The 23,456-nt window shown below is 39.1% G+C and overlaps 1 protein-coding gene across 11 annotated transcripts in view; it reads right to left on the bottom strand.

Annotated features, from left to right (window-relative positions):
• Positions 1 to 23,456, bottom strand: part of LOC131130024 (discs large homolog 1-like protein) — an 85,723-nt gene that overhangs the window by 28,112 nt on the left and 34,155 nt on the right. For 9 of the 11 annotated variants that reach the window (XM_058074058.1, XM_058074059.1, XM_058074062.1 and 6 more), the window contains 9 exons: positions 8,954 to 9,007; positions 7,011 to 7,061; positions 6,219 to 6,343; positions 5,962 to 6,131; positions 4,827 to 4,963; positions 4,453 to 4,597; positions 3,162 to 3,294; positions 945 to 1,101; positions 652 to 754 (listed from right to left, as the gene is read on the bottom strand). In XM_058074058.1, the coding sequence (XP_057930041.1) occupies positions 652 to 754; positions 945 to 1,101; positions 3,162 to 3,294; positions 4,453 to 4,597; positions 4,827 to 4,963; positions 5,962 to 6,131; positions 6,219 to 6,343; positions 7,011 to 7,061; positions 8,954 to 9,007 (1,075 nt within the window). Of the gene's footprint in view, positions 1 to 651; positions 755 to 944; positions 1,102 to 3,161; positions 3,295 to 4,452; positions 4,598 to 4,826; positions 4,964 to 5,961; positions 6,132 to 6,218; positions 6,344 to 7,010; positions 7,062 to 8,953; positions 9,008 to 9,164; positions 9,909 to 11,303; positions 13,293 to 23,456 lie in introns of those variants that run through there. The other 2 variants (XM_058074065.1, XM_058074069.1) reach the window with 2 other exon arrangements.

Raw genomic sequence — 23,456 nt, 5'->3', positions numbered from 1 at the left:
TCCCTAAATAAATAATACATAGCTAATGGCTCAACAGATGCACACATGACCTCACAAAACATACACACTTCCACTGTTACTCAATAGCCGGGGGACCAAGAGCAGTTTTCCAGCAAGTGCGGGTATATGCTTGCATGCATGTCCGTGTAAGTGATATTCTCAGGACCCCACCATACAGCATCCCATTAGCTGAGGCTCAGTCATCAGTTATAACCTGGTTGCCTAGGTTACAAGCTTGTCAGTCACTCCCAGCAGACAAACACCCAGGTCGATGCATGTTGAGACACATATAATTGTGTGGTGTATCTTGCAGGGGGTATATTATGGAAAACCCAGCCTCCATGTGTTACGCAACTGAGTGTTTTTTTCTTATCATATCAAATCATTTGTTGAAATTTAGGCCCTATTTTGATGTAACAATTAAGCTAATTTACACAGGACTGCCCGAGACAAAGGCAGTTATGACGAGCAACAAGACAGGAAAAAGTCTGATAACAATATTGCATTTTTATGCTGATATTGGGCCGACATTTGTAGTTTTAATCCATTCAAAAAAGAGCATAATATGTATATAACAGGAAACATGATCCAAATTCCCTCTGTACTCATACACGACATATTGTACTTCGTACTTTGAATGTCATCACTCACCTTCTGGTCTATACTGTGCAACAATGGTGACAGTTTGCCCGGCGTTCTTTAGTGCTGCAGCTGCCTGCTCATGCGTTGCACTTGACAGGTCTACACCATTCACCTGGAGCCGCAGACACATATTTTCACGTAAAATACAAGGCCATGTCTTGGTACTGTATGATAGAATTAAATACAGCATCAACAGTTTTACACTAAAGATGCCTAGACTCTTTGCCAAGTCTACTATAGATACTGTAACTGTAATATACTCTATAACATGGTGTTAGTTGATATGTATATATAACACATACCGATAGGATCCGGTCTCCCTTGTGGAGTTCCCCACACAGATCAGCTGGACCACCTGCTAGAATGAAGGAGATGAAGATTCCCTCTCCATCTTCCCCTCCAACAATGTTGAAACCGAGACCTGTAGATCCTCTCTGGAGCATCACACGCCTGGGTTCCCTGGTGAAAAATAATCCCACAGGAATGAATGAATTCTGAATAAACTTTCTGTATTGTGACAACTTTCTGTATTCATAATGTTTCTACTTATATTGGCAGTCACATGATTGTTTTTTTCCCAAATAACCCAAATAAATGTTTATAATTTAAATTATACACTATAATGTGTACATTTATTAAGATTGTAAAATAACACAAATAAACTAGCCATTTTAAGAGGTACAAATATGTGCAATTATTTAAGGATGTAAGGAAGCAGTGTATGTATTATACAGTTGACGCATAGAAATAGATCAATCTCCATATTGCCCAGTAGGTGTCAGTATTTTATCATCTTTTATTTTGTAGCTCATCCATCTTCACACCATTTGTGCATCAGCATAAACTTCAGCCTCAGGATCTAAGATCCATTAAGAAAACAAAGCAAAAAGACAATGAACAAAAAAACACATGTACGAACTTTGAATACATGGCAACTTTCAAAAATAAAGACAGTTTGTCATCTGAATTGTGTTGAACTAATTTGGGTTTTATTTTGTTCATTACAAACTACTCTAAGTGTGTACACTTTGCACATTAATGGGACTGTTAGCAGATTCTACAAGCTGCCTAGAGGGCACCAATATTTGAACGTACGTTCTTGCTTTGAATATGTAACCCAGGCCAAAGTAATACATACACACACAAACAGGTTATGTTTGTTGTAAGCGAATAATAGCAATTGGACAATGTTTAGTTATTAATGTTAGCTATCATTGAAGGAATTCAATATATAACCACACAATGACTACAACCCGTGAGCACGCTACACACATACAGTCATGCAATTTAATTTGCATTTGTGTAAAATATTGAACCTATGCTGGCCGGCAATAGTCTTCTGATACTTTTTGGTTCATTTTCTACCGCTTATCCTCACGAGAGTCGCAGGGGGTGCTGGAGCCTATCCCAGCTGCCTTCGGGCAAGAGGCGGGGTACACTCTGGACTGGTCGCCAGCCAATCACAGGGCACATATAGACAAACAACCATTCACACTCACATTCATACCTATGGACAATTTGGAGTCGCCAATTAACCTAGCATGTTTTTGGAATGTGGGATGAAGCCGGAGTAAACGGAGAAAATCCATGCATGACACTGCATACAGTCTCTTTAATATAATTCACCATGGGGGTTAAATAATATTGAGTGCAGCCCTACATATTTTACACCAATCATTAATGACATGCTGCAAATGACATTATTCACATCACATGTGAAAACTGCATGTGATTTCAATATAACTCCAAAATGATGTTGGTTGCTAATATACAGGTTTGTCTGGAAGTTTCATAAAATAATGTGTTTTGTTTTCCGTGGTATAGTTTCCGTAAGACAAGATTATATACTTGCATGCAATGTACACCCATGCTAAAACAATGCTAAGGCCAAATAACCAACTTAAGAGAGAATCGACTGAATGTGATTGAATTTCTTTATATGTATGTACAGACACAGATGCAAGTTGAAATGAGTAAATCACTGGAGATTATTTAAAATAAATAAAAAACTTGACCAAGACAGCAAATGAAATAAAAGAGACAATAAGATGGGGACAAACAAAACAAGACTGAGAAAAAAGGCAGACATCAAAATGACCATCCTGCAGCCAGTCTGCAGCTTATCAGATTTATTATACTCCAAACATTCTGATTGGCCAAAAGGATTATGACGAAAGGAATCATATTCTGGTAACCACGGTGACGCCAGTTGAGTGACGTGGATTTTGATAGGCTGTAATCCTTCCATTAAAATGGATTAAAGACAGTAGAGCAGCACTGAGAGTGTATGTGTGTACGTATATGACCTCAGTTTACATGCCAGATAAAAATTTGGATTGCCATCTGCCAAACACACTCATATATCCACACACAACCATAGCCCAGTTAGCAGGGCGGACAGAGGTCAGGCTTTGAATTTGGGCTCTCTAGGAGAGAAATGACATGTCCTCAACGTCACTACATAATTATGTTATGAAACAAATACTTTTCTCTTTCATATACGTAGATGTGTTACGTACCTTGTGACATCATCATCCACAGTCATGGACCTGGGCATTGGCGAGTATCTAGGTGTGGTCAGTGGGGCAGGGCTCACAGACTGACTTCCACTCATGTAGGGACTTACATGGTTGTCCTGATGTGGTGGGTAGGCTGAAAAAAACCAGTCTCATTTTTATCAGTGTTATAATCAATTTTATGTGCTCATTTTATGTATCATGAGCAATTATAATGTACACAAAACACTAACAGAGCAATGGTGAAATAAAAACACCGCAAGTACATTCGCCTTTCCTCTTCCTGTATCAGAAACCTAATGACTGGTTGGGCCAACCTTAGCAGCAACAACTGCAATCAAGAGTGTGCAATTTGCAATGAGTCTCCTACAGCGCTGTGGAGGAATTTTGGCCCATTCATCTTTGCAGAATTGTTATAATTCAGCCACATTGGAGGGTTTTCCAGCTTGAAACGCCTTCTTAAGGTCATGCCACAGCATTTCTGTAAGATTCAGGTCAGGAGTTTGACTAGGTCCCTCTAAAGTCTTCATTTGGTGTCCTGCTGCAGAAGATAAGTTGGTTTCAGCTTGAGGTCACAAAATATAGCCGGTCAGTCTCCTTCAAGATTCAGAATTTGTGGTTCCATTTATCACAGCTGATCCTGAAGCAGCAAAACAACCCCAGACCATCACACTACCACCACCATATTTTACTGTTGAAGTTCAACTTTTGTCTCATCAGACCACAGAGTATTTTGCTAAAGGTCTTGGGGATCATCAAAGATGTTTTCTTGACAAAATTGAGTCAAGCCTTAATATTATTTTTGTTCAGTACTGTTTTTTTTTCTTGATTCTTTGCCTTGCAGGCTGTTTTTGCCCAGTGTCTTTCTGATGGTGGAGTCATAAACACTGACCTTAACTGAAGCAAGTGAGACCTTCAGTTCTTTGGATTTGTTGTGGGGTCTTTTGTGACCCATTGGATGAGTCGTCACTGCGCTGTTGGGGTGATTTTGTGGGGTAATTTCTGCTGGGAAGGTTCACCTCTGTTCCATGTTTTGGCCATTTGTGGATAATGGCTCTCACTGTGATTCGCTGGATCCCAAAGCTTTTAATATCGGTTACCAAGGGGGTGATCACCTCTTCACATCGTCATGTAGGTTTGGATTTTTTTCCCCTCTTAATAAATATATTAAAAATATAAAAACTTTTAAAGAGCCTTTTACATTTGTTCCAAAGAATGACAGTGATGCCGAGTAATGCATCCACTCAGTTAGTTCATATGTGAACAAAAATATTAATACATGTAATGTACTCACAATTGGTGACATCAGGAGGAGGGAAGTTTTCATTGATAAATACAGAGCTGTGTTTGGCCACACGAAGATAAACAACATCAGGGGTCGACTTCAGAGCAGCCACTGCTTCCTCGTGAGATACTTCTTCCAGGCAAGAGCCGTTTACCTTGAGACACATGAAGAAAATATATTGCATTAAAAAAGGCATAATCTGAAATGATATTTTGATAGTGATAATGCTTTCATTTGATAAAAGTCACAAAGATTATTATTTTTACATTAATGAATATTATCAGATTATACAATTTACATGGAAAGACATAATTTTAGGGATCAAAATTAGTAAATGAAATACAATTAATGGAAAGGGAAGAAAGCGTGAAAATTTTACTTACAGCTACAAGTTTGTCCCCTATCTGGAGCCGTCCATCTTTTTGTGCGGCCCCTCCCTCAATGATCTTTGTCACATAGATGCTGTTGTCCCCTGGAACGTGTTGATTTCCAACTCCTCCAGCTATACTAAATCCCAGCCCTGGAAATAACAATCAACACATTGCACCTAAACCACAGCAGAATTATTGTAATTGGAAATTTCAGATCGAGATTGGAGACCAGAAATTGTAATCGGGATATCTCAAATTCCAACTGCATGTGTAAGTAATATAATAGTTTTTTGCTTGTAAAGAGTTTGGAAGCTACAATATTCTATTTAAAAGTCTTCAACAGGGATAGAGTAACTACAATAACTGAATAGCTTCAATAAAACATATCTGCTTCTACTCACCTTAATAAATGATTTTTACTGTTTTTTACTGGTTTACTGTGTAGCTAAAACATAACGCAGTGGAACCTTGGTTAATGTACGCAAATACTTTGCCTCAGTTCACATACATTTCCCGGTTCATGTACAATATGACGCACATCTTGTCATGTTAATACATTGTTAATACATTGGGTGAGTCCGACTGTGTTGGTAACATATTTTTATCACAAAGCCTGTTATTAACATGGAAAGCGGAACTAGCTCCATTGCCTGTCTATGACTTCATTGGTAGTTCTATGCTAAATAACTACGCCACAAGTATCCGGGTTTCTTTTGATCACGGCTGCAAAATAACCCAAAACAAAGCCAAAGACAGTTGCAAGTGCTAGCATTTAGATAAAGAAGGTGAAACACTATTGAATTCAAGAAATAACTCATGACAAAGGATGATAGTGTCACCCCTGAGGATATCTCCACCTCCCTTGTTGCTCGTCATAGCCGTCTTTGTCAACATCGGTCTCAAATGTGACCTTAAACGTTCATGTATCCCTGATACTGTATTTTTGAATTGTATCGGCATGTACAACTATTTTCAAAAATGTGTTTTTGGTGTCTGGAACAATTTACCTGCATTTGTATTATTTCTTATGGAAAAAAAATACGTTTTGGTTTGAGTCTGACATTTTGGAACAGATTAATGACGATAACCAAGGTTCCACTATAAATACTCTATGTTTTGATTGTGGTTATTTGTGGTATTTCTTCACCTTTGGGACCTTTCACTAGCTTTATATCCATGATTCTGTCCGTGAGACTCCTCTTGCGTCGTATACACAGTCTGACCAGACCTCCAGCCTCCTTCAACGCCTCCACGGCCCCGCTGTGGGTCACTTCTCTGACATCTGTCTCATTTACCCGGACTATACAGTCATTCACCCTGCACACAAACACAGGATGCATCTTATGAGCTACACTACATGGAGTGTAGAAAACATGTGAACAGTGTGCGTTTGTGTGTGTTTACTTGAGTCGTCCATTCTGGGCTGCAACACCTCCAGGTATAATCTTGGTAATGAAGATGGACGGGTCTTCTCCAATATGGGGATTATCAGTCCCTCCTGCAATACTGAAGCCCAAGCCCGAGTTACCCTAAACAAAGATAAAGATTGCATGTTCATGAAAACAAGTCAGTGTGTCATCAAAACTAAACATTATTTATCTTTATAAATGCATCTTGCAATGGTGTCTGATGTTTTGAACTATCTATTTCGGCCAAAATATGGTGGTTGTTTCAAATGTTCCTTTCAAACTCTCAAAACAAACAAATCCGTTGTTCAACAGACAGCAACGATTTTCTGAAATAAATCTTTTCTGTGTATATTTCTTGTGCTCCTTGTTACTGGGTATGAATGTGCGTAATTTTTGTGTCTCTGTTTGCATGTACATCCATAGTGTTTTTAAAGCACAGCCAGTCAAGCAGACATATCCAGGTCACAGGAGAATAGACTGAGCGAGAAGAATTGCGAGAGAGCCTCGGGGTGAGACAAAAGGGAGTATAATGAGAGAGGGGACAAGAGGATCACAGAAAGAAAGCGGAGAATGATGGAGAAGCAATAGAGAGGTTAGTAAAATAGGGTTCGTAAATTTAGCAAAAAAATGTCAGATGGTGAGAAAACTGAAACGATACCGCCCACTATCATAGTTAACACAAGGCAAGTGGTGGATTTTTTTTGTATTAAAAAAAAATAAAAATTGCTTATGTTTGTACTAGTCTGATGTTTTGCAGCATGGATAGGGAGTTGCATGTTCTCTTTACCCGCTCCATTGTGATTTCCTCATATTCATAGTCTGCTTCTGTTCCATTGACCTGTTTGAGACAACAATTGGAGAGCAAGTGACAGAAATTACAGACAGAAAGACACGGAAATGCTTTCACAAAAAAAAAAAATCTGCTAAAAACGGCATAGCGGTAGAAAAACATGGCTGAAGTACAGAGGCTGGGACTGACGAGACTCCATAGGACAGCTGAATGAGAATATCCACAAAATAGGAAATAATCTGGTTCCAGTTACAGTGAGGTACCCTGCCTCACACCCTTTTTGTATGATTATAATATATATGATTATCTTATTTTAGGATCCTCTCTAATAAAAGAAAATCTTAAAATGTATACAGCATTCATTTAGATTTTCAGCATGGGAGTGAACACACACTCGTCCGCATATGAATGGCATCCCCATAGTCTGTATAATCTCCCTGTCAGTAATCTGTGTCTATGCGCAGTGCCATTAGTTTTGACTGCAAATTTCTAACGCAATCTATCATTAGCCACCATGTTCAATATGTCAGAATTCTCTGCCACCCAGACAAATATAACTATAAACCTACATCACATTTACTGTGTGATGATAATCTAAATAGTCCATGTGTAATGCCTGTTTCTTATAAATAGATTTTACTTTTTGTAAAAAAAAAAAAAAAAAAAAAAGCTCAAAAAGTTACTGAAAAAAAAAACAATTATTAAGTGAGACTTTATGAAAGAACTGTAACTCCCTGGATTTTGTTCCAGGCAGTCAATTGGGGAGTATTTTCGCAGTAATTACATAATAAACTTAGCTAACAACGACAGACACTGATTTGCTGTGGCAGCTGGCAACCAGTAAAATGACATCTGGGCTCATGCTATTCTGGACTTACCATTTAACCAAAGAACACTGTTTTCCACAGGGAGAAATATTCAAATTACCTTATTTACAAGTATTACTACTTTTGAAATGGACATGAGGGCAGTGAACTTGTGTAAACATTTTATGTGTGGAATGATTAAAAGAGACGATGGATGGATGGATGGATGGATGGATGGATGGATGGATGGATGGAAAGTCACACAAATGTAAATAGCACGCAGTGATCCTTAGCATTCAGTTGTGTAATTTAAATGCTTTGGCCAATGAACTAAAACACATACATAAGGCATTCATAATATGCATTCAAAGATGCTGTGAATGATATGTAGTAAAATCACTAGATATCATGTTACTATTAATCCCTAACAAAAAATCCCTCATGAAAATACAACCTGCTGTTGCTGCAGTTACCTGAGCTAAGCTAAAACTCAACTCTGAACCCTTTACGTCACTTCCTGTCCACTTGCCACTCAGAACCCCTTGGGTACCAACACACATGAGCAGTAGTCTTATTTACATTTTAAAGTACTTGTTGTCTTCAATGTTCTTTTATTAGGTCTACTATATTGGGTAATACAAGTGTAAAGGTGACTATAGGGCTGCTAGTTCATGTCAGTGCTCTAATTATGTTTAAAAACTGTATTTAGAAGGTTGTAAACAGGTTTAATTTATAACTAAGAAATCACTTATCACTTAACACGATAAATAAAAGGGATTACTGTGTCAATCCTGTGTAGCTTTGAATTTTAGCATAAAGATGATGAACATGCATTTCTGAAACTGTAAATGATTAGAAAGTTCACCTGCCTCTCGTACTAAGTTAACTGGGACAGGCTCCAGCTAACTTGTGATCCTGACCAGGATAAGCGGTATAGAAAATGATGCTGAGGATGAATGAGTATACCACTCGGTCAAACACTACAGTCATCGTGTACTGTGTGTACAACCTTCATAGCCTTTCCCTAGTAGATCTTCGTATAGCAAGACAATAACCCACATCAACAATAATCACTGAAACACTTAAAAAAACTCAATTCACCATCACTGATGATATATATTATTCAATACTCACATAGGGGGGAGTGTCGACACTGTCTGTGTTGACCACCACGGGAGGGGGATTGGCCTGCAACATGAAACAAGATAAAAGAGTTACAATTAATGATGCTTTAAGTTGTTGATCCATGTGGATTTCTACAATATAACAGAGCATTTACAGAACAAAGGCACAGGCACTCAAATACATACAAATGCACACACAAAGATCTGTAGTAAGGACTTACTCGTCTCATGTTTTGGTACAGCATGTCGAGTACATCTGCTATAGATTACCACCGTTAAGCGACTGCATACACCACATGACATAATGCACAGCCCTTACAATAGACAAGACTAATGTACCACACTGCAAAGCACAATTTCCCAGACCCACTTAGCAATCAAGCTACTAACAACTAACGTCTTCATACTTAGCATTATGGCTCCACAATGTATTTTGGTAGACTACTCTGATCGGTCACAAAGTGCACAAGCTTCTCAAATACCTGCTCATTTCATTGGTCATTTCTTTCTTAACACCAACTATATCCTATGACCTTGGATGGTCCTTCTTTTCCGCACATCTATTTTTTCGCCTTGTATGTATGACACAAACCTCATGAGCCATAATTATTTCATCTCTACCTTCCCTATAGTTTCTATATCTCACTTTCTCCACAGTGAATATCTAGCGCCCTGCTATCCAAACGTTGAAGTCCTCTTCCATAAGCCAACCAACCAATGAGCGAGCCAGTACAATGAAGGAAACTTTGGATCTCAGCACTTGTCCTGCATCCCCAACAAATCTAGAAACCGAGTGGACAGTCAAGACACCCAGACTTTGCAGCTTCGATGTGAAATTGAATCTTTCTCTCTATACTAATCGCAACCTCTCTCATCCATCCCATTCCCTGATCTCTTTCCCTCTCTCTCTGGCCACCACGTGTCCAATCTGTCAGTCATGCTGAATGGATGCTTGATCCCACATGGGAACAGAAAAAGAGAGAGGATCACATGGATTAAAAGCATGGTGGGAGGAGTCAAATATGTCAAATCAACAACAGCAGAAGGTGCAGACACACAAAACTCTAAATGCACAATAATGAGGATGAAAAATACACAATGACGATAAAATATCTCAAAGATACTGATAAAAAAAATCCCTCAAAAAATTCCCATACTGCAACTTCCTTGTGTACAGTATGTTGTCTAACTTCGCCTCACTGTTTTTAATCGACTTATCTAAGATAGAGGAATTAATTGACCGTTGTTACTAAAGGACTATTTAAAGCTGGCAGTCTTTGTGTGGGTTTATTTATGTGTTTGTGTGTGTGTCTCATTAATAGAAACAAATCATGTCCGTCAGTCAGCTGTTAATTCGACTGACACGCCAAGTCAGACTGCAGGCTTATGTAACATCAATATACACAGTATGTGTGTGTGTGTGTGTGTGTGTGTGTGTGTGTGTGTGTGTGTGTGTGTGTGTGTGTGTGTGTGTGTGTGTGTGAGAAATAGAGCAAGTGCAAGGGATTGTTTCCCATGAAAGGACCACGAGAAACAAGCAAACTGTAACCTACACATACCATATATAGTATATAGTCCAGAAATACACAGTTGCTTGGTATATGTGATTATATATTGTTGCATATTTCAGTATTGAGTGATCCCCTGTATTTTATGCTGTATTATTATCTTAAATTCAAATGAATCATCATTGGATACAAAAGGGAGAAAATGAAAATTAAAAAGAGAAGAAATTCATATATACCGGTACTGTACAGTGTATATTAAAAAAAACTGCACACATTAAACCAAAAATAACATTGTTATGGACAAAATTTGGACAAAACTCAAGAGTTAGAGCAGATGCTTTGGGCCTGTGTGTGACAGTGCTGCCCTACACTAAGCTCACTATTTTGTCATAATGAAACATCATTTGACTTCTTAGTTAATCAGATAGAGTAAGACTATAATCAAATTAGAACTGTCTCGTTAATCCAATTAATTAAGAGTCAGACAACCTCCTATTTGCTATCGCGATGTCAACTACACATACTGTACACAATAAAAAACAAGAAGGACACTAAAGATAAGAAACCCTTCATACTAGACTATCTTGGGAATGCTTTTGGTCACAATATATGACAAATTCATGGTATGTTCATACTGTTTAATCCGTTAACTAGTAGTGATGTCTGAAGTATTAACAGCAACATAACAAAGACAGATTTCTAAGTCCTTGCACTATTGACACATTTAAAAAAGGCACAATTACGAGCGCTTAAGTACAGTTATAAACACATAAAATATGTCAATGTTCCAAAAAAAAAAGGAACAATAGTTTTCATTGCACAAGCAGAAAACTTGCTACCAATGCAACCTACCTGTATCTGGGCTTGTATGTGTGAAAAGTGGTGCATGGATGGCACGTGTGAAGGTGGTGCCATCGAGTGTAAATTCCAGATATTGGCATCATTAGGCCAAGGTCTGTTGCTAGCCTTTCCTTTGGTTTTGCTCTTTGTGGGACTCTTGGCCACATTATCTCTGAAATTTGGAAAATGTCCTCGAGAACCCCTGTTGGCCAGGTTTGTGGGCAATGTGTTCCACCCATAGCCAGCCAGTGCTGAACACAGAGGGAGCTGTGGCGAGTGAAACGGATGGATAGAAAGAGACTGTGAGCAGTGGGGCAGAGGAGGTGGACAATTATGTTGATACTGTTGGAGCAAAGAATGGTGACTGGTTGAATGAGCATGTGCCGGCTGCTGTTGATGGTGATGGTAGAGTTGTTGAGATGATGGCGAAGAGAGTAGGCGACCGGGTGAGGCAGGGGGGTGAAATAGTTGCTGGTTTGGCGAACAATGCTGCAGTTGGTGATGGCTCGGTGAGAGGTGCATCTGGTGGTGGCTTGCCAAGTGCATTAGATGATTTGCCGATTGTGGAGCCAACTGGTAGTTTGGTAATGGTGGAGCTAGCTGATGACTTGGAGATGGCGGTGCTATGTGGTAATAGCTCGGAGAAGGGGAAGGAAGAAGATGTTTTGGTGAGTGACATCCATGTTTCGGCGAATGGGCATGGTGCTTTGGCGAGTGCAGAGGAGAGCGGTGCGGTTGATTTGGTTGGACTTGTAATAATTTTTGCTTCGAGTGGCAGTGGCCCTTGGCCGACTTGGCCTTCCCTTTGCCAGATTTCCCCTTAGAAGAGCCAGTGCCGGGCTTTTTAGGATTACAACAAAACTCATGGTTATGAAAGTAAGTGGTCATATCTACAGATAAATCTGAACAAAATCTCTCCTAACTTCTTCTGACTCGCTCTCACCGCATCACTGCCTTAACAGAAATGGCAAACTGAGTAGCTCCTTAGAATTCCTTGTGTCCATATAATGTAGGTCATGCCATCAAAGAACAACCAAAATTTTCAGCATGTCAGTGCAATGTTGGGTTGGCTTTCCCCTTTTCCATCGCATTAACTCTGTACGTTAGCATCATACAATTCCACTTTCTGTTTCCCATTTCCATGTCTTCCATGTCTCATCATATTTGAGGATTAGGAGGTCAAAAAGAAATACGATAAACAATGCTGCAGCAAGAAAAACAAGAAAAACCTCTGAAGAACTCAGCTCTGTTTCCGTCTTTGCTTTCGGACTTAGCAGTGACTGAAAACAATTTAAGTCAACTCCTGCACTCCAAGAAAGATTTTGCTTTCCAATTCCACGAATAGGCTGTGCTCCAGTGATCTCAGGGTAACACATATTATCCAATGGCAGTATGTTGTTGCACACTCCACCTTCGCTTCTGAAATCCCAGTCACTCCGTTTGCAACGTCGTCAGTTTATATTCCAAAAGTGGAAAAGAGGAAAAACTCACATATCTATCCTATCTATACTCACATATCTAGACTAAGAATAAAATAGACTTTGCTTGTCATCTTGCCTTGCCTTACTGTAAGAAAATTCACATTAGCACACATCTGTGGTCAATTCTCTTCCTCCTTAACCTCTCTCCTGTCACTGCTCTTTGCCTCTCTCAGTCTCTGTCCCCTTCTCTACAACTCTTATTCTCTCTCGCTCTCTTTCCCGCACTGGCCAATTAGGGGCTTCCCTAGTCCCTGCACAGAACAGCAGCCAGGCATAACTAATCAATAGGCAACCAGGAATAGCAATACACAGCTCACAGCCAGATGAGAGTAGGATGAGTAGTGAGCTGTGATTGTTGTAGAACAGTTCCTAGTCACCATGAAGTGCTTTCCTTTTTATTTTAAAGACAACACGGTGAGATGGGTCAGCTGGAATTCACAGTGTGTCTCAATGCACTGACCTACTTACTGTACCACAGGAATATGGCTCCTTAATGTATCTGTTGTGTCTAGATATTGTGGTGATCTAGGAAAATGGAATTCAGAAGCATGTTCACACGTCAAACTGGCCTGGCAGTTAACATTATAGTCTTTTAGTCTAGTTAGATGAAGCATGGTAATATTGTTGGAATGGAATGGCCTTTGTTGTCATTATACAAGATGTACAACGAGATTGGAGAGCTTCTCCTTTCAGTGCAGTAGTCAAGTTAAAAAAGTAGAGTAAAAAAGACAATTTAACAAGATATATACAAGATATATGTCCAAATATACACATAATATTGCACAGGAGCATATGCAGGAGCAGACATATTGCAGATATATTAATTTTAGTGCAATGATAAATGGGTCATAGTGCAAATAATGATGGTCTGTACTGGTGAGTAAAGTCACATATGAGTGTATTGTATTGTTATATTAACTAATAACATTATTAGCTGTTAGTAGCTGGAAATAACTTTTTAAATTTGGATTTACTTCTCATTTAGCCCCACTATACTCTACTAAATCACATTCTACCTTTGGCACTGCTGGAATTCAAGAAAGAAAATGCTGTGCTGATTTGATCACACAATTGGCTTTGGGGCATGATTCTATAGTCTAATGTCAGCTAATATATGGCACAAGTTGCCCCCAGAGAGTGGACCAGAGCATCAGACAGATAAGGAACATGATAGAGAAGCACCCGTGAATAGAGGACAGTAAAATACAGAGAGGGTGGTTGAAATGAGAGAAGGGCTGTTATAGTGTGTTAGTGCATGTATGAGTCTACTGTATAAAGTGCTGCCAGGGCTGCAGGCGAGCTGCTCAGTCAGGAAAAGATGAGCAAGGAGAATAGGCTGTTAACAACACAGTGCTAAAGGAAGCCAACGCTGAAATATTGCTAGGAGGTGGGCAGGAAAGGGGGTGGGGGGGTGCCGAGAGGTCATATAATTGCAGAAATTACTTGTGGCATTTAAATCATTTAGATATTCCATCATTATATACACTATAAAGTGGCATAACTTACAATACAAGAAACAATATAGAATGTGTTGAATGTCGCAGAGCCCCCAAAAGCAAACATTTCAATCAACTGAGAATAGCAATTCCAACAATTTAAATGGCATAACGTATTAATACTTTGCTTATCACATATACTGTACTATCAGCTATTTATTATTTAGGATGTGCATTCAGTGTGACCAAATCAAACTGTTATAATGAGGTAGAATTTTTTAGCATTCTGTTCAGTGGCAAATTCTCAGATCTTGCTGCCTCCTTGTGGCTATTCCATGTGTTTCTCTCTAGTGTAACTTCAGTGTAGTCATTCTTGTGCATTTCACATTAGTGTGCAATAGCAACATTCAGCAAGGCAACAAACTGACAGTCTAATTTAGATTTAAAAAGAATTATTCTGCAGGGTGAACAGACTGCAGGAGAATCCTATCCTGTCTGTATGTCAATCCCTCTTTGCAGTGCATATGGAGATTATGATTACTACCAGTAGGTGGCATTAAACGCAACAGACTGAGTGAAAACAAAAATACATGCAGTGATCATGACACGGCAATAAATTAACTACAATAAATAAAAGTACAAAAGGAGTTTTCTATATGTCACAATCTTGACAAGAAACCACACTCTTCCTCTCACGCTAGAGAAATTAATTGCCACTCAATTAAACCATTTCCTCAAAAACAACCACCTATTTGAGGTCTTGCAGCCTGGATTTAGAACACACCACAGTGTAGTAGTAAAAAAAATTACGAACGACAACCTCACCGCGTAAGACAAAAGGTCTCATCTCGGTATTAGTTTTATTAGACCTTGCAGCAGAATTCGACACAATGGATCCCTAGATCCTGATACAGAGATTAGAGCATGCCCTGGGCATCAAAGGAACGGCATTAACATGGTTCCAGTCCTATTTGTAAGATCGCCTGCAGTTTGTATACAATAGCAATAAAGAATCCAGACCCGTGAAGGTCAATTATGGCATCCCACAGGGCTCTGTGTTAGGACGCGTGTTGTTCAGCCTTTATATGTCCCCCTTAGGGGACATCATTAGAAAACACTCCGTTAATTTCCACTGTGATGCAAATGACACACAATTGTACTTGTCAATGAAACCTAACCAAACTTGTCAGCTCAATGACATAAAGAGAATGACCTTTGACTATTAAACTCAGATAAGACTGAAATCTAGATTGTCTAGCACTCACTCCCCACAATATAGTCCGAAACTTTCTTCGAAGGGGATCTTTCCATTAGTTCCCAAATACAACAAGTGTCAAAATAGCATTCTTCCATTTGCAAAACAGAAAGAAAATCAGAAAATGAATTTAATATTCTCCTTCTTGCATATAAAGCACTACGTGGTCAGGCACCAATATATCGTAAAGAGCTCCTAGAACCCTATGAACCCAAGAGAACACCAGAATTTACAGTTACTCGCCACTCCTAGTCCAGGGGGACTCTCACTATTTAAAAGCCCACTCAAAACTTACTCCTTTGCTAAAGTATATAGTTAGAAATAACTCCTGATACGCGATGTGTCAGAGACACTGCTGTACCATCTATCCCTCTACTCTATTTTTAAATAGACAATAAATGGGCTAAAAAAAAGGCTACAGCTGCCACAGGCACATCATCATTTTTTTAAATAAAACTTTTTATGTGTGTCTATCAGTCATTTTTAAACATTTTGGTCAGAATAATCAATGATACAAGCTGTTCATAACATTACATCCCAGATAGCAACACATACTTCTTATCTATTGTTGGTAAAGGTGACCATAGGGGTGTTACTTCCTGTCTAGAGTGCTCTAATAATGTAAAAAGCTTTGTTTGAAGTCATTATCAGGTTCTGGTGTGGAACCAAATAACCATGACAAACAAGGGATTACTATTGGCATGATGTCTGGGAATTGCCATTTATATGAAATACAGTGATATATTAACTGGTGTTATAGCCCTCATTAATTTTGTATCGGGACATTTAAGCTTAGCAGCAGCAGCAGCACAGGAATGGCAGCTGTTATAATAGTGTTACATTAGTGCAGTTAACAATACTGTTCAAAGTTACAGCATGTGCAGCGCTTGTACAATAATTTAAGAACACTCAATAACAAAACCATTCTTTCCTGTTTCATTTATTTTACAATACCAATGTAAATGGGCTTTCACTTGTATGGCCCTTTTTTCACCTTCAGGGTACTCCAAGTGCTTCTACCCATACACTTACTGATGACACAGCACCAGGGACGGGGGTTCAGAATCTTGCTCAATGATGTGCGGGTTCAGGTTGAGAGAAGACCAGTTTTAATTTGGCAGTTTTAAACCTCACCAGTCATCAACAATTCCCTTTACATTCACACATAAGGGATAATCTAACATACTGTTTATGTAGTATCTGGACTGTGGAAAAGACTCATTAGACGGTGGTCAGCTCATGGCCGTGTTATTCCTTTTGATTATATCAGCATAGACAGAGAAGAGGCTGGAGGGAGACAAGTGGAGAGGCTGGATATTATGTCTGTGTGTACATGTGTGTCTGTGTGGGGGGGAGAAGGAACTGATATGAAAGCTGCATCCCACACACAGAGGGTGATGCAACACCCAACACACTTTTAATACCAAAAATCACACTGCAACATAATTTACGGTACGTTTGTGTGTATTTAAAGCTATCTAGGTTTTTATATTATTATTATTTTTTTGCTGTGTCTTCACTCACGCACAACACATGCATGTCATTCTCTGCTTGGTGCGCAGTGCATTGCCATGACAATGGTTGAAGCCGCCTACAGTATGCCAAGCTGAAGGTTGAGGTAGTAAACATTTTCTGTAAATTTGTATAGATGTATCCATTGAGCCCCTACACACAATTAAGTTCGTATTATGCTCAAATATAAACGCCAGACAGTTACTGTATAGCAAATACTGACAAGGATGATCAAAGACAGATATCAACAATTGCCATGGTGCCTTGACAATATCAAACATAATAACAAATAACAACACATCTTTCTCATTGCCCCTGCTCCTGCTTCACTATGATGTATGGTCTCTGTGTGAGCAAGTAAGATGGTAGGAGGTGATGAATCGCAGTTATGGTGTGAAAAATGATAAAAATACAACTTTATTACTCTAAAGATAACTTTATACAATTAGGTCCAGAGTCATTTGGACGACGACACTGTTTTTATGAATACGCCTTTGTACACCACCGCAATGGATTAGAAATAAAACATTCAAGGTGTGATTAAGGCATAGACTTTTAGCCTTCATAGCTTGGAACAGAGATCCCTCGGCTCCAGACCTCAGGTAATAATCACAGGCAGAGAATTGCCCTTACTAAAGTATACTAAAGTAAAGTATTAATGGTGTTATCCAAAGGTGTCATCAAAAATAAAGGCAATATTCTTGTATAAAATCTCGTACAGTTATACCAACGTCCATGGGGATCTCTGGCGTAAAAGTTAAGCTAAAAATATTGTGATCACAGATCACTACTTTGAAGGAGGGGGTACATGACCTGTGGATTATTTTCAAAAGGCAGTTTTGGCCTCCTGTAGTTTTCATTGTCCAAAAACAATGTTACATTCAATTAAAATGAGTTATTTCAAACACTAGGACTAATTGGAAAATGTCTGCTCGAGCTGAAGCCTGTTTCCCTTTAGTTTGTCCACAAGTCCATCGATTGGCTCAGCTGTTTTTTGGTAACGTATAATTGGCTGTTGTCGATGTCAGTCCGTGAGCACCTGGACTTGCCGGAGCACGTGTTCGGCGGCCACTGTAAGATGTTTACATGTTGGGCATTTGTTCTGTCTGGGACACATCAGTTGGATGGATTTTAATATCAGAGGTTTCATTTACAATAACATTTGAGTCTGTGCGTCTGTGGGTGTGCATGCTTGTGTGCATTACACAAACTTGTAGTGTGGAATGTTAGAAAAGCCTTGCTCAAGTGATATTACTCAAACAGAGAACAATAGTCAGGTATGAGGGACACTGACAATTTTACTGTAATGGCAGCTAGGCATAATATTGCGATGTTCAAGGTGCTCAATTAAGGATTTAAACCCAGCATTCCTCACCACTGACAGGGGGTGTCTTTTCTGTGATAGCTAACGACTTGTTCTTTTGTTCCTGTGGGAGTTTCCTATAAGATGCTGCTTCAAATGCCAGATGAGGTCTGTTGTAGTGAATTTCCCCGATCTTGTGCCACCACGGGAAATTTGTGCATGAAATGTTTTGCGCTCAGCTCCAATGTCTTTTTTTGGACTTTAATAAAATGTAACATAACATACTCCTTGCTTAACAAGATAGCACACACTGTTTTGATTACATGCCCACTATCGGGCTGCTGCTGTGACGGAGTCTGGAATGGACTGCCAATATCAGAGTTTTAAAATACAGGCGATATAATCATTCATTCATTCATTTTCTACCGCGTTATCCTCACGAGGGTCGCGGGGGTGCTGGAGCCTATCCCAGCTGTCTTTGGGCGAGAGGCAGGGTACACCCTGAACTGGTCGCCAGCCAATCACAGGGCACATATAGACAAACAACCATTCACACTCACATTCATACCTATGGACAATTTTGGAGTTGCCAATTAACCTAGCATGTTTTTGGAATGTGGGAGGAAACCGGAGTACCCAGAGAAAACCCACGCATGCACGGGGAGAACATACAAACTCCACACAGAGATGGCCGAGGGTGGACTTGAACCCTAGCTGTGAGGTCTGCGCGCTAACCACTCGACCGCCGTGCTGCCCGCGATATAATCAGATACTCTTTTTTTGTTGATATTGATACACATGAATGCTTTTTGTTTTAATGTATTGGAGATTAATTTACAGTATAAATACTAATAATACTAATACTAATAATACTAATACTATTAATACTACAGGGCTCGACAATAACGATGTACCGATGGCCCGGGGCAAGTTCAAACAAAATTCGGGCAAGTAAATCCAATCATTAATATTCCCGTCGGGCAAGTGCACTTTAGCATGCCGTACTGCCAAGAGTTTTTTTTAAAGCGGTTCTCGTTGGGTGTTGGTAAAACACGGACTGCGTAATTCTGATGATAATTTGCAAACCAATCCTTGCAAATCTTGAAATGGACCAATCAGAATTGTTTATTTAGACCGCGGTCCGTAATCCACAATCCGCGTTTTACCCACACCCGTTCTTGTTCGCGATCAACCAATCAGCGATCGTTTTACTAGGAAAACATCCATCATGGCGTCCCTGCCAACATCGTCTAATTCTTCAACAACTTCTGAAGGAAAACACCAAAAAGTGATGAACCAGTGCCTCCTAAACAAGTATTTTATTAGCGGCAGCAAATCAAATGATGGCACAGGTGAGTGAATCACATTGCTGTGACAATTTGAAGTGGTCACAATGAAACACCACCCATTAGATCCAATACCAAGTGCTGATTTTGTACAAGCGACAAAATCTAGCGGTTCAATTTCTCTGTGTATTTTTCTCACCTTTGCTTCACAAATTATTGTTTGACCATTGAGCATTTTTTTCTGGATTAAAAACACTTTACTAGTACACAAATGTGTCTATTCAATAATGTTTCATTGTGGTGCACAACTTATAAATATCACTGCTTACTACGACTACGATGTGTAAGGTAGCATGTCTGAAAATTTGTGGAGATGTATGTTAAATACATCTCCACAATTTTCAGACATTCCTCCAAATACAATGCATCAGTACTATTATCTGATGAATTATCAGCATATATTGATATATGATATCATTATGGCACTTTTCATTTTACATGGGGCAAGTTCGGGCAAGTAGTTCTCACCTTAAGGATTCCCCATGGGCAAGTAATTTTTGTTTTTAACGTAGAGCCCTGTACTAATACTAATATTAAATACAAAACTAAATAATACCAAGACATATTGTGACATATGCTAAGACGTTTATATCGAAATACCATACCAGTTTTTACTGTGACATCTATCTATAGTGTCATTTTTTATTTTAGTTTTTCCCTGTAAAGGGTGGTCTCAGCGACTCAATCACTGAATGGTTTTGACTTAGTTTAACATGGCATGCCCTTAATGACACAACCTTGGCCAGGAATCGAACAAATGCCTCCAGCCATGATAGACAGGAGTGTGAATGGTATACCATTTCTACATACACAACACTGTTTCATTGGATGAGTTGGCTCATCTCATTACTCCAAAAAATCTAACATCCCCTTTTAGCATCTCTCTCTCCATCAATCAGTTCACTACTGCAGCTGTCTATCCCTTCTACCCCCATTTCAAGTGACCACTAAACACCTCTTTAAGGCTTTTAGAGCTCTTTCTTAAGTGCCATGATGACGTTCATACCTCTGTTTTACCACTCATCAATTATACACTAACTGGGTGGGGAAGTGGGAGGACGAGAGAACCACTGCACAGCAAAACAATGGAAAAAAGTGGGGTTAGATCATCCAGAGATAAACAAGTTCTGAAAGTTCGCTAACTGACAACTTCATGAGTACATGCATAATGTAAAAAAAATATGTAAAAAAAAATATTCAATTAGAAAGATAACAATGCTCACATTTGATTGCTACTACCAATTTGGTATTAATGTAATAATGTGTTTATAATTTGCATTATTGTGGTTGTGGTTTGCATTGGATTGATCTGGACATCATAGTGACATATGTTTCTGATACAGTGATGTGTATACTGTATGTTCAAAGATAGCTAATCTTAGTGGCTGAATTTTGTCAAATCCCTATCATTAGCTGTCAACAAACATAACGAATGTGTGTGTTACGGGGGGTATAGTGTATATTTAGTCTTGGGCTTTGGAACCGGAGGGTGATGGTTTGCATTCTGGCAGCAGAACCACTGTCTTTTCCGTCCGTGTGTGCAGCAGAAACCACTGGTGTTTGTTTCCTTTCTAACATAGCGGCTGGTAAAACTTAATATAAACACTACACCAAAAAAATGCATGCCCACATCAGATTAACGCAGGGGGTGAACACAGCCTCTGCTTCTACACAAACACGCAACACCTAAACTATATGGTGTTCTTTCACTCCACCGTATATCCTTTTTGGATGATTGATTTTTAGTTTGTAGTCATCAGTGTGTGGACTTTCATTTTTAAAAGGTGTAACTTGCACTTAGCTAGTAGAAAAGAGGCAGTTAGTCATAAAGCAATAAATATGTGACTGCATTCCGAATCTATAAATAAACACATCAAGCTGCCTCGATCACAGTTTGTCTCGCATTAACTGAACCAGAATCTGTGTGTGTATGTGTATGCATGCATGTGTGTAAAGGATAATGGCATATCAGCTATTCAGTAAGTGCTTTAGATGGAAAAATGGCAACACCTTGCAAACCCAAGCCAGTGATTACTGCAAATGGGGTAGGTTAACTTTTTCCATGCGCTGGGCTATGAATTGGCAGGCATAGTCATAAGTACTGCACTTGAAAGTTGCAGCACTTATCCATGAACCTACTTTACATTTGAAGATGCTATCTTAGGGTTCAAAACATACTTTTGAATACAGATATTACAATACAGTTAAGGACTGTATAGCTTGGCTGTATATTTCTTATGATATAATAAAATAGACAGGACAGCTGCTCCTCAGAGCTGGCAAAGCACAGTCTAATACAGCAAATCTAAAATTAACCAAATAAGAGAACATTAAAAAAAACAAAAGCTGTCAACTTGAAAAGGTTTTATTTTTTCTCTATGTGCACACAGATTTTAGATGAAAAGGAGCAGATGCATTACCACAATTTGTGCAATGTAGCTACCATGGCCACAAAATTATTTTATGACATTAAGGAAATGATAAAGCACTAGCAGTGCTGTTTTACAGCATAAAGGTTTTGGATATGAGGCTAAAAGCTTGGTGTAGGATTTGTGCTTTCTCACTTTGCTTACATTGATCTTGTTAACTATGTTAACTTCTCATCATCCAACCACAGCCTGAAAACATGAACTTTATGTTAAGTTAAGTTAATGTAATTGACGCATCTGAAGGTAAGTAGGATGAAGATGACCGAATTATTGTCTTTCTTAGTGTTTGCCCTGCAATTGATCAATTAAGGGGTCAGGTTTCCCTGTGCAAGCAGTATATGGAAATTGTCAGATAATACATCTTGTATAAGATATATAGTTGAACATCGTTGGTGTAGTTTATGTCAAAAATGTATGCAAAAATATTACCTTGGTTCATGCAAAATATGACATGCATGTTAATACATTGCGTGAGTCCAACTGTGTTCGTAATGTACCTTTATCACAAAATATCCCTGTTAGTAGCCGTAGAAACCAAAACCGGAAGTCACTGTCCTCGCCTGTCTGTGACATCGTTGACTCTGTAGTTCTTGGCTAACTTATGCTTATGCAATGCTGGCGTTTCAAGTGGCCGATAAGGTTTGATGTGTTGAAGCTCTTTGTTTATTTTCCCTCATTGTGGCATGCTTGCAGAGCATTTGGCAACATGTCATCCTCTGAAACAGTGAGAAGTCCAGCAGCATGTCACAGAAAAGAAGAGCTTGATTTGCTCATGCGAATCCACCTGCAGCCCAGAATGGCTCACATCACGGGTACTGGAGTTCTTGGAGTTGGAGTTGGTTATCAGAGCTATATTTGAATGTTTGTAAAATTAGTAATTCCTCATAATGACCTATCAGTCCGATAATTATTGTGCATCCCTAGTCATTATTGTGCTGCGTATGTATACAGTATGCAATGTACAATATACTGCATATAAAATATACAAGAACAGAAGTCAATGTTTGGGTATGGGTCTCTTCTTTTTTTGTGACATTTTCCAACATTTTCCAACACACCACTATGTGCCATTGAACTGTTATGCCAAATGCTAACTTTGCCATGGCAACACTCTCAGCTTTCTGTGTCTCATACACTGGCAGAGCTCATTTCCATGGCAACATTATAATATTTCAAGGACAAACAGATCTGCTTAAAGCTGACTTTGAACCCCGACTGCCGTGTTATGAAAGAAACTCAAACTAGACTCATTCTCATAACTTGTTTGAGACACATGCACACATATTTGCACACGTACACACACACACACACACACACGCAATCCAAAACAAAAGCCCATCTTAAATTACACACTTCCCACCCTGATCTCCTACCCTCCCTCAAGCATAACACACACAAAGAGC

The sequence above is a fragment of the Doryrhamphus excisus genome, chromosome 5 (genome assembly GCF_030265055.1).
Source record: "Doryrhamphus excisus isolate RoL2022-K1 chromosome 5, RoL_Dexc_1.0, whole genome shotgun sequence".
NCBI classification, from domain to species: Eukaryota; Metazoa; Chordata; class Actinopteri; order Syngnathiformes; family Syngnathidae; genus Doryrhamphus; species Doryrhamphus excisus.
The sequence above is the reverse complement of the archived record's forward strand: the minus strand, read 5'-3'. Positions and strand labels throughout refer to the sequence as shown.